Below are 12785 nucleotides of genomic sequence, written 5' to 3'. Positions count from 1 at the left end.
GTTTCCTCTCTGATAGTTTAACAGTGAGATTATGTCATGAGAAAAATATTGTCATGTCACACAAGAATGGTGAGGTGGGTTTCTGGGGCACCTTTGACAGTTCAAAAGAAAATAATCTGTGCTGATAACACATGGAAACAAACAGATTCACAGAAAGCAATAATTTCTCCACATGTTTATTAAAATAAAGCACAGATGAGAGGCTCCTTTGGCTGAACACAGATGAAGCACGAAGTTGGAGACCTTTCCATGAAGACCTTAAGGTATTCATTTACAAAAATCTTCCAGGGAGCCAAAGGCATTGCAAGGTAGGGAAATTGGCAGATCACAATGGATTGGCAGAAACTGACAAAAACCCATCAGAACAAAACCTCACTATAATTAACTGTGATTTTTCATGTTATTTGATTGAGATAAAATGAAATTACCACAATACAGTCACTGTAAGTTACTTACTCCTGACTTTGTGTTGTCATGAAAACATATGGGTTCAGGATCATGTTGTGAAACTCCATAAAGCCATAAAACTGCATCATAGATCTGTTTGCAGCATCTTCAGCTTAAGGACGGCTTGACAGGTTTGTTCTCATCTGCATGAATAATTCCTTAACTTTTGTCTGGAAGTTTGTGCCTACAATGACGTAGAGAATGGGGTTGAGAACACTGTTGGATAAGGCTAAACTGGTGAAGGTGACTTGGCACTTTTTAAGATTATTGAAAAAGTGGCACCCATTCACAATGTTAACTCCACTGAGCAGGTATAGTATGCTAACCACATAAGTTGGCACCCAGCATATGAGGAACGCCAAGAGGACCACCAGGACCAGAGTGGTGGCCTTCTGCTCCTTTTTCTGAGCATTTAACTCCTTCTTCAACGTCCCATTCAGAGTGTGAATAATTTTGAGGGTGCAGAAGGAAATAATAAAAGTAGGGATGAAGAAGATGAATACACGGATCCCTTGAAAGACTACATACATAGAAGGACTTGGAAAATTTAAATTACATGTGGTGAAGTTTCTCTCAGGGTCATCCACAGCTTTCCTGTACATGGCTGTGGGAACATTCAAGAGAAAGCATACACCCCACACCAGCACACATGCCACTTTGGCATAAAAAGGCCTCCGCATTCTTCCATCGGTCAGTGGGTGAACCAGTGCCAAATATCTGTCAGTGCTCACCAGAGCAAGGATGATGATGCTGCAGTAAGCATTAATGTTGACGGAGAAGGGGACCATTTTACACACAGTTTCACTAAGGTGCAAGTCATATTTTGTCCCTGCAATCACAGCAAGGACGGGAAAAGGAGACATCAGAAAGAGGTCTGCAGCAGCCAGGTTGCTCAGGTAGATCTCAGCCACGGTACAGGCCTTCTTATGGAGCCAGAAAACCACCAACACAAACACATTCAAGAGGATTCCCAGCACACTGATGATCAGGATGTACACTGGAATCCCAGTGAAGATCCAGTCGACTGGATCGTAAAGGCACCAAGTGTCATCTGTGCTGTTTTCAGTTTCATTCACAGCTTGACGGCTGAAGTTTGCAGTGCTGCTGTTGATACACAAAAGAAGCAAACCCGAAAAAAACAAACATTATAATATAAACTATAATGAACTTAATGATGACAATACTGAGAAATACAGAATTCTGAGTTACACTGGATACTAAGAAACCCTGAGCATAGCTGAGTGTGAATTAAATGGAATCTACTGTGAAATATTTAATAACAACATATTGCAGAATGTCATTTTTCCAGTTGGTTTCTAAAGTGCTTCCTGAGAACAACAACAACAAAAAACCTGTAGCAAATTTTAAACTTTACAAGTAGCTTGTCTTGGTAGCTATTGAAATACAATGACTGGGGTTCAACACACTGGGATTCTGTTTTTGCAGCATTTTACCTGATTATTTAACATTATGATTTTAAATATTGATGTTGGAACATTAACAATCATTTCATTCCACTGACTGTTTTGTGACATTATTCTTTAAAATGAAAACACTAATTTAATAAAGTTTGTTTTTGTATTTTGGGTGGAGTTTGTTAAATTATCTTTTTGTGAGGGAGGTAAAAACTGAAAACTAAACATGATTTGTGCAAGTATAACAAAATGGAGATATCTACTTTGGAAAATAAACTTGACTTAGATTTTTTTTAAATCGCTTTTACAAGCAATAAAAAAAAAAAGTATAATCAAAGAGACTGATGTTTCCATAAAACCCTTTATGGTGTAATAAAAAACAAAAAAAGTGATCCAAGTAACATAACTGAAGTGCTTCCTGGGAACAACAACAAAAAAAAACCTGTAGCAAATTTTAAACTCATATTTGCTTTACAAGTAGCTTGTCTTGGTAGCTGTTTACATACAATGACTGGGGTTCAACACACTGGGATTCTGTTGTTGCAATTTTCAGCATTTTACCTGATTATTTAACATTATGATTTTAAATATTGATGTTGGAACACTAAAAATCATTCCATTCCATTGACTGTTTTGAGAAATTAATCTTCAGAATGAAAACAATAGTCCCCGCGACCCTAGTGAGGATAAAGCGGTGTATAGAGAATGGATGGATGGAAGGAAAACAATAGTTTAATAAAGTTTGTTTTGTCAAAGTTATATCAAAAAGGAGATATCTACTTTGGAAAATAAACTTGACTTAGATTTTTTTTTTTAAATCGCTTTTGCAAGCAATAAAAAATGTGTAATCAAAGAGACTGATGTTTCCATAAAACCCTTTAAGGTGTAATAAAAACAAAAAAGTGATCCAAGTAACATAACTAAGCGTAGTTTGTTTGACAGTGACTGATAACAGATGAAATTCATTTAATGTGTTAGTAATTGCCAACGTTGTCATGCTGCATGTTATATAAAGTTCACACAGATTAAACAGACCAAACAATCTTCCACTAATGGTCATAATATTAATAAAAGCATTAAAGACTTTCAAAGACTAACTTTGTTCAGGAGCAATATTTCCCTGCAGCTTTGTCAGTGTTTGTGTAACTTTGAAATCAATAATCTTTTCAAGAATGTTTCTCAGTAGGTAATTTGGCATATTTAAATTTCATCAACATCTAACGTTTAACATGTGAGACAAATACAGTTAAGGTCTAAAAGCTGACATGTTGACACAACAAAACCTAACGTGAACCGAGCTGTTGCTTTTGGTATAGGCTTTTAGAATACGTCTGCTTATTCTTGTTCACAGCTAATGTAAAATGTGATATATTGTTTCTGCTAAACACTAAATTAATATTGTTATGAGACAGAATGAAGGTAAAACATTGACAATTCATGCATACCTTGACAAGAGAGTCATCCCCTCTGGTGAAAACACGATATTTTAAAATTTCCAGCAAAATTCTTCTGGTTCTTTCTGCTGTTGTGCTCCGTCAGTTTCAGACTCACTGAATCAAGAAAGTAAACTGATAATAAAGTGATGTCAGCCAATATCTTTTACTCATTCACTGTATAGCCACCTCCTCCTCTTTTCATTTTGCCCCTCCTGTTTCTTTGTTTAGCAGAATGGTGAATCTCAGGTTGCAGTATTCAGAGATTGTGTTCACATGATTGATGTTTTTTTTATGGTGTTTTCCCGAAGTTTGCGTTAAAATAAAGTTGACCCCTGATGTGGACATAAGTGACAACGTTCATTTTTGAATTCATGACATGGCAGCCGAGAATCAGTTTCTAACATTTACAAAATGCCCAAAGAACAACAGGAAGGATTTCATGAAATGTCACCACTAGCCGAGCCACGCTAGACCCATGTTTCTGAAGGCACAAGGGTCTTGGCATGCTCGACAGGGAGGGAGGCGGGCTACAAGGTTGTCTATCAAATCACTCTGCAGCAATTGGGTAGGTATACAACCAATCAGCGCAATGAATAGGCTCCTAGAGCGCCAGAAACCAGAGGATGCGGTAGTTTGGTGAAGCCTTATTTATACAGTCAATGGGTGAAGCTGAAGTATATTACAGACTTAACAGAAAGATTATTCAGAATCGGTGGTAATGGAGCTCAACGACTGTTGTCGTTTTTGTTGTGGACCCTGGCAGAGAATTAAATTTTTTGCCGTGTGTTGTCTAGCGCGGCTAGGCTAGTTGTTTCCGGTTGTTTCTGTCAAAATCGTCGCGCCTCTGTCGTCACTTAGTTACGCCCGCCTTCTGACTCTACACTTCATGGTGATTCGTCCGGCCAGTTTTAGGAGCATCCAACCTCGAGCCTTATGGAGGGTAACTAGACCCACGCTGGCAGAGAATTAAATTCGTTGCCGTGGGTTGTCTAGCGCGGCTAGGCTATGTCACCACACTAATGGCAGAACACTGGAGCTAAAGACTGAACGGAGCCCTCTACTGGCCCAGAGGGTAACAGATACTGAACTGAATACACGGAATCTAGCAGAGTAGTTTTCTAACCCAAGCTTTGTATTTGCAAGGCAGGAAAGACAAGATCACAAGACTCAAAGTGCAACACAGCTGCCGACTAGTTTGGCACGGAGCAATTCAACAGGATACAGGTCTAACTATTGTTAACACACAGATACTGAGTGGCTCAGAGCGAAGCTGGGAACTTAACTGCCCTGGGTAGGAAACGATGGCGGGACGGGGTAGGGTTGGCCAGATGGTGAGGCACTGGTGAGCATGAGCACAAAGCAAGGAGCCAGAGCGAACAAGGCTGATACTAACAGTGGAGGTTCACGATCCAGTCATGAGTCTTTTTATTTTGTTTAGTGATGTGCTTTTATTAGAATGTCACAATGGAGAAATGACTGGACAGAGTTGTTTTTCAGGAGTTCAATGAGACAAATTTCAACAGGTTGAAAATGATTAATTATTGATATTCATTTAAGTTTCATTTTGTCCATAATGAGACAATGGACTGCTTTTAACTGCAAGACCATGATTAGTTTTAAGTATGTCATTATCAAAGCATATATTTTGTTGGCATGATGTACATGGGGAAAATTGACTGTATCAAATAATATACAAATTTAATTTTAGTCATTTATTTTTACAAGAGGTATTAAAAGAAATACAATTTTAATTTAACTTAAATGTCCCTCTTTATATCATACTGGCTACAACAAGTATCTTAAAGTAGACTGAAACAAAGTCCTCTCTCTATGCAAAAATCTATTCTGAAATTTAACAAGCCTTAGCAAATAAACACTGCTCGTGGAACCAGAGAGACAGCTAAAAACTAAAGATTTAAGAAAAGTGCACCTATCTTTAAATGTCATTTTTTAATGTTATTTAACTCTTAAACCCAACCAGAAATAAAGCATTTACACAACAGTCAGCTATTTCATTGCAAAACAAATACAGTTTCTCCAATAAACTACCAGAAATACAAAGACAATGCAGAATTTTTCAAAAACTCCCAAATAGTTCTCATAAATATTTATTTATTTTTGATTTTTTATTATCAAAAGATTTGCAATTCTAAGTGAAAATCAAGGCCAACAAGTCATTCAACTGACTGAAGCAGTCTCACTTTCTGGTGGTCTTCTGCCAGGATGTTGGAACAGTTGCAGGATATCTGACAGCAACACCCTGGACAGGTCACCAGTCTATCACAGGACTACACATAGCGACCATCAAGCACACTCTCATTCACACCTGTGAACAATTTAGGATCATCAGTTATCCTCAGCATGTTTTTGGACTGTGTGAGGATACCGAAGTACCTGGAGAAAACCCACTCATGCAGAGAGAGAACATGTAAACTCCATGCTGAAAGATCCCAGGCCCAAGCTGGAACATTAACCAGGGATCTTCTAGCTGCAAGGCAACAGTGCTAACCACCAAGTCACTGTGTAGGTCAGTCAAGGATATAACACCTGTTTTTCTCAAGTAATGGTTGGTACATAAGGACACCAATATTGCTGTGCAGTGGACTTTATACATTTGCCTAAATTCATTACATGCAGCTCAGGGTTTTGGTACTTTGCGACCCAAGATATTATAAGCACCATAGATTTACTTGAGAAAAACTTTGTTTTTAGTGATGTCATTGTAAAATTAGCCTGAAATATCATTGCTCATGACTTGAGACTACCAAATAATGGTCAGAAGTTTGGATGCTAAATGGTGTGGCTTAATACATAAGTCCTGACTTGGTCAACAGTTCAAACCAAGTGTGGTGTTCTGTCCTGCAGCAGATTTTGTGTGCGGCAGTGCCCCCTACTGATTTCTCCGTGGAAAGTGATGCTAAAACAGTGGCTTGTCACATAGTATTTTAGTGTTGGTCGGGCCATGAGCAGAACCAGGTGCTGCTGCTTCTCCTGCTGGTTTTATTTCAATATTTAGGCCTTGGACAGTTCTTGTCTGTAAGTACTTCATTTGTTTGACCTTGTTACTTACCAACAACAAGTACAGTTGCTGTGCTTTTGTTATGAAGCCCCAGAATTAGGTAATTAATGTTTTTAAACATTGTGACTTACCTTTTTCTGTAGTGTGTTTTTGTATTGGTTTTGTTCTGATTTCTGTTTGCAGTTTGTGCTTTTCTTACAATTTTATGGTGATAATAAGGAATCTTCATTGACAAGAAAAACTATGCCTTAGGTTTGAGGAGCCACACTGTTAGCGAGCTGCCAATGAAAATCAGACAACTGATAGGGAGGACAATATATGTGGCAACTATACTCATTTCATTTTATTCTCTTCTCTTCCTGTGAGTTGAATCACAACCAAAGATACCTACTTGTGCGAGATATTGAATTCCACCTGAAGCATTAAAAGTTAGTTGCAGACTATGACAACATTTTCATTTCACAAACAGTGTCTCCTCATCACTGAACTTCACCTGAAGAATGATTCAGCATTCAAGAGATTTTATTCACTACATGCTCATACAGTATGTGCAGTGAAATTTGAAGACATTCAAACATGCAGACAGACAGAGGAGAGGGTTAGATGTTTGGTGGAGAATGCAGACATTGATCCCACTACGTCTCACTTGCTGAGCAAGTCCTCTACCATTTGAACTATATTGTTTTTCTTGTGAAGTGTTAAAACCATTTTTTTTCTGCTTTTTCTTCAGCTCTGCAGAAACAGTTTGTGGAGAAGCTGAAGTGCTTTCCTCATGACTAATTGTGTTGTTTGATTGAACAGTCTCCTGTATGAAAGTGATCAAGCTTCAATCTCATCGGACCTGACAGCACAAAGTGAGTACCCTACAGATTTAACATCACACTTCTCTGACATCATCAGACTCATGATGGACAGCTTATTAAAGCATCAAAACAAATGCAACAGAATTACACAACACATGACTGCAAAAGCATAGGAAGTTAACAGGTGTAAGTTTATTTACAAGCAAGACATTAAAATTGGTCCTTTGTGTTCATGCCGTCCTACAGCAGGTGTTATAATACGTTTGTTATGCAAACACAATTGACACACAGAAGTTATTATTATCAACAGTGAAGTGTGTTCACCAAGTGAAGACAGAGTGGCATGACCAGGTGAGTCACTATTTATCCAGATCCTCTGATTTTGAATCGTAAATAAACTGCACCAAGCAACAAATTACAAACTGTACAAGCATGCAGATGTCTGCACAATGTGGAGGCAGCCACTCTCCACTGTTGGCAGGTTGAAAAAATATTTGAAGTTTGCTCCATTCGCAATGTCACACACAAAAGTAAGAAATACTACATGGTTTTAAAACATGACAGGATGGTTTTTGAATAGCACAAGCATGAAACAATACAGTTTTGTCACAATACAAAGAGAGAGTTTTAATTACATGCACATGCATTCATGAGTGAAACGTCCAAACACTGACTTCTTGTGTCAAGAGTGTAACTGATGACATATAAAGACATGAAGTCTTCCTCCATTTCTTTGGTACAATACTTCCATCATCTTAGGTTTTGTCCATTACTTCTGTGATGTAAAACGTGTGCAGTAACCATATTTAATTTAGCAGTGCTGTTGCTGTTGTGTTACATCTGAAAGCATTATAGCAAATGTGGATGAGTTACAGATTTTGGTAAATAATCATAAGTGGTATAAAATGTAAGCAGGATGTCACGAAAAAGAGACACATTCAAACACTTTCTTTTAAAATGATCACACATTTGTTTTCTATTCATCTGTTGCTGTTAGACAAAAAAGAGCAATAAAATATAGTTTTAAACTATAAATCTTTATGTTCAGTCTTCCTTTCCCCTGACTTTTGTATTGTCCTTAAAAATATGAGTTCAGGACTATGTAGAGAAAAATACACTGAAACTTGAGTACATAGTTGTGAGTGTGTGTCTACATTTTCTCATCCGTTATTTATACATCAGTGCTTCAAGGAACAGTTAAGTGTGGGCACAGACCCCAGCACACAAAGCGTTGCAGAAAAACATACAGATGTCCTACAGTCTTTGAATCATTGAATCAATGCACTTGTAATTTCAAACATATCTTTCATACATTGTATCCGTGTAAAACATCACCAGTTTCCCTGTAAAAAATCTTGAAAACAAAAACACAAAATGAAAAAAAATGCAATCCCACAGCTTAGCTTGTGGCATCCTCAGTTTTAACACTTCTTGACAGGTTTGTACGTGTGGTGATGAGGATGAATGTGGACTTTCTCTGATTCTTGATCTGGCTGAAGACCTCCCTTACTTTTACACGGAAGTTTTCTCCTACACAAACGTAGAGAATGGGGTTGAGAACACTATTGGAGAAGGCTAAGATCATGGAGATCAGCTGGAACAAACCCAAGGGAAACTCACAACTTCCCACAATGTTATATCTACTGAGCAGCTCTAGTATCTTAAACACATGGAATGGCACCCAGCAGATCAGGAATGCCAGGAGGACTGCGAGAATCAGAGTGGTGGCCTTCTGCTCCTTTCTCTGAGTGCTAAAGCTGCTCCTTAACGTGTTTTGAGAGTGCAGAAGGAAATAATAAGAATGGGAATTATTAGGTTTAGAATGATATTGAGGATGCTTAACACTTCGTCTATATGATCTGAATAAGAAGGAATGCATCTGCTAACATTCTTCTCAGGGTCATGCACAACTTCCATGAAGATGAGTACAGGGACATTCAACAGAAAGCATACACACCACACCACTGCACAAGCCAGTTTGGCACAAAATGGCCTCCGCTTTCTTCCATGGGTCAGTGGGTGCACTAGAGCCAAATATCGGTCAATGCTAACCAGAACCAGGATGTAGATGCTGCAGTCTGAATTCATGCTGATGGAGAAGGGGAACAGTTTGCACATCGTTTCACTCAAGTTAGAGTCAAATCTTGTTAGCACATTCACAGCCCAGATGAGTAAACTCAACATCAGAAAGAGGTCGGCAGCAGCCAGGTTGCACAAGTAGATCTCTGCCACGTTACATGCTGTCTTGTGGAGCCAGAATACCATCAACACAAACACATTCAAGATAATCCCCAGCACACTGATGATCAGGATGTACACTGGACTCACATTCCATCATTCCATCATAACGGCACCAAGTGTCGTCTGTGTTGTTGTGGTTTTCATCCACAGTTTCATGGCTGAAGTTTGCAGGGATGCTGCTCATAGACAAAGAATGTAATCCAGACAAAACATGACATTATAAACCATTTGAAGTGTACATCTAAAATGATCTTGCAGATTTTCTTTTAGCGATGACGAGATGACGTGAATACTGAGAACCATGGAATTCTGACACACCCTGGATACTGAGTATTGTTGAGTACGAATTGAATGCTGTCTACTGTGAAATATTTACTAACGACATATTGTAGAACGTCATAATTGTTTTTTCAGTTGGTTCCTGAAGTGTTGTATTGAGAACAGAAGTAGAGTAGCAAACATTAGACTCAATACGACTCAGCTTTCCAGAGAACTTGTCTTGGTAACTCTTCAAATATGAAATCAACGGTTCAACACTTTAACATACTTTTGTTCCAGTTTTCAGCATTTTGTCGTATTATTTCTACGACTGGGACTTTAAAGCATTAATTTTGATTAATTAATTGCGGAAAAAATATAATAATCACCCTTTTCTCCTAATTTCTGGCACACCGGAAACACTGATGCACACTCCAGCCTAGTAGGTGGTAAGAGACAGCATTGCTTGACTTGTTCGACAGAAAGTTTTCTTTTAAAGACTTCCTGATGACAGCTTGGATAAAAGCGTGGTTGTGTTCAAAATGTATGTCCAGTTTTCTTACCACTGCAGCAATTCAAGCTGGCAAAATCACCTCAATGCAAAACATGTTGCCACAAGCATGGATACCAGAGCTAAAGCTGTGAGTACACAGGGCCGTTTTAGCTCGCATGGAAACGCCCCACGAAAAAATACGACCCTGTTTTCTCCTTCATGATGAAAAATGTTCAGCAAAAAGTATTTCTGAAAGCATTTTGAGGCAAGAAATGAGCTGCTGAATCCGTCCTTGTTGTCGTTCACCGACGGATTGTTTAGACATTTAACAAAAGTTTCTGTTTTTGGAAACTGTGGTTTTGAACATAGTCCTGGTTAATTTTAACCTGGCCACACAGTAAAAATAATGTAAAATTAAAGCTGCAAGCAGCGATGGACGGGTCCTCGCATCCACGCTGGTCGGCGAATCCATGCACATTCACCAGGTGGCACTGTGACTGAGAGTGTGTGTCGGCCTCTGAATCACATCTGGACCAGAGTTTAATCACACGTAAAATTTCAGCCAGATTGGAGCATGTTCAGACTAGTTATACAGCATTTCCTGCCCATCCACCACCAGGTGGCGCTGTAACTCAGAGTGTATTTCAAACAGTGGATGTGATGAGGGCTGGACTCTGATCACTCATGAAAAGTTTCAGGCTGATTTGATCATGTAGAGGCCAGTTATACAGCATTTATTGTCCCTCCAACAGGTGGCGCTGCAACTGAGAGTGTCTGTTGGCCTGTAGATGTGATCAGGATTGGATTGTGATCACACATGGAAAGTTTGAGGCAGATTGGATCATGCAGAGGAGAGTTATACAGCAGTTGTTGTTTCATGGCGAAGCATCAAAACTCTAATGGTCGCCATGGCCACGCCATTTGGCTTCTGGTTAAACTTTTGATAACTTTTCATCACCAAGTCCTGCTGTGTGGACTGACAAAATTTCAGGTCTCCTGGAATTATCCCCAAGGAGGTATTAACTCTCAAAAATGAGAAAAATCATCAAAAATCTCACAATTAATCCAAGATGGCCGACTTCCTGTTGGGTTTAGGACATGGCTCCAAGAGGCTTTTTTGTGCGTCCTGATGTGCTCTATAAGCCTCCCAAATTTCATGGATGTAGGTGAAACGTGCTGGGGGGGCTGTTTGTTAAAAATACTGTAGGGGGCGCTATAGCATGTGCAGTGCCGAGATGCATACAGTGTTGTTCCTTGGGTCAATGGTGATGTGTGTGGTAATTTTTGTGAGCATTGGAGTATTCCTAACCTGTCAGAAAGGGCTTTGTTTTTCATGGCGATATTTGGTTGCTACGGCAACAGCGTTGCATGAAATGTCACACCCTTCACAGTGTGTGATTGTCAAGAGGTGAAGACTCGACTGACCAATTTCCAGCATGATATCACCAAGTTTGGGGCCATTGTACCTGAAAATATAAGGCCTTAAACTTACTATTACCAACAGGTGGCGCTATGACTTTTTCAAAATTTATGAGTGTGGATGTGTTCAGACTGGACCTGGTATCCAGCATGTGAAGTCTGAGGCAGATAGGATGTTGTTCAGCTGAGATATGAATCGTTAAATTTTCATGGCGAAACATCGAAATTGGTTTGGCCGCCACAGACACGCCCTTTGATGACAAGTCACCATTTTCACTGGGATGCATCATCAATGTGTTTAGGCTGTTGTCACTGCATTTGAAGTGAATATGATCAACCGGGTAACAATAGGGCATGAAAGTGTAAAAGATGTCTATTTCCTGAAACCACAAGGTGGCGCTATGACTGTCAATGAATATCCCTATGTGGATGACATCAGGACAGGACTGTCATCATACATGTAAAGTTTCAGGCAGATTGGAGCATGTTGAGAAGAATTAGACACCAATTCCTGTTTCATGGCGAAGGATCAGTTGTTTGAGGCTCCGCCATGGCCACACCTTTTGGCTTCTGGTTGAGTTTTTGATAACTTTTCATCAGAAAGGTCTGGTGCATGTACTGGCCAAATTTCAGTTCTCTCAGACTTATCCACTAGGAGCTATAAATTTTGACAAATGTACAGCAAATTCAAGATGGCCGACTTCCTGTTGGGTTTAGGGTGTGGCTGTGATTGACTTTTTGGTGTGTCCTGATGTGGTGCATATGCCCACCAAATATTGTAGCTGTAAATAAAACATTGTGGAAGTTGGCCTAATGACCACTTTTTCAATTTTGCAGGTGGCGCTATAGAGCCATTTTTCCACACATATGCGCAACTCCCATAAAATATCAAATTTTTCGCCAGTCCTGATGTGCACGCCAAATTTCACGCGTTTTGGTTCATGATAAGGCCGCCAAAAAGGCAAGTCATTTCCCGAGGAGCGATTAAGTTTGAAAAATTTACAGCAAATTGAAGGTGGCCGACTTCCTGTTGGGTTTAGGGCGTGGCTGTAATTGACTTTTTGGTGTGTCCAGATGTTCTGCATATGCCCACCAAATATTGTAGCTGTACATGAAACATTGTGGCAATTGGCCTAATGACTACTTTTTCAAGTTTGCAGGTGGCGCTATAGAGCCATTTTGCCACGCACATGCGCAACTCCCATAAAATATCAAATTTTTCGCCAGTCCTGATGTGCATGCCAAATTTCACGC

The 12785-nt window shown here is 39.4% G+C and overlaps 2 protein-coding genes across 2 annotated transcripts; both read right to left on the bottom strand.

The window, feature by feature from the left end:
- Positions 1-560: 560 nt before the first annotated feature.
- On the bottom strand, positions 561-3324 carry LOC110972174 (B2 bradykinin receptor-like). Its single transcript, XM_051945631.1, has 2 exons — positions 3308-3324; positions 561-1551 (listed from the first exon to the last, which is right to left on the bottom strand). Exons 1-2 carry the CDS (start codon positions 3322-3324, stop codon positions 561-563), a joined length of 1008 nt encoding a protein of 335 aa, XP_051801591.1.
- Positions 3325-5586: 2262 nt separating this feature from the next.
- On the bottom strand, positions 5587-9664 carry LOC127533164 (B2 bradykinin receptor-like). Its single transcript, XM_051945622.1, is given in 4 exon segments — positions 5587-5624; positions 8567-8894; positions 8897-9438; positions 9601-9664. Coding segments are annotated over 4 exon segments (972 nt in total).
- Between the last annotated feature and the right edge of the window lie 3121 nt (positions 9665-12785).

The sequence above is a fragment of the Acanthochromis polyacanthus genome, chromosome 1 (genome assembly GCF_021347895.1).
Source record: "Acanthochromis polyacanthus isolate Apoly-LR-REF ecotype Palm Island chromosome 1, KAUST_Apoly_ChrSc, whole genome shotgun sequence".
NCBI lineage: Eukaryota > Metazoa > Chordata > Actinopteri > Pomacentridae > Acanthochromis > Acanthochromis polyacanthus.
Note: the sequence above shows the minus strand (reverse complement) of the source record. Positions and strands in the feature narration are given on the sequence as shown.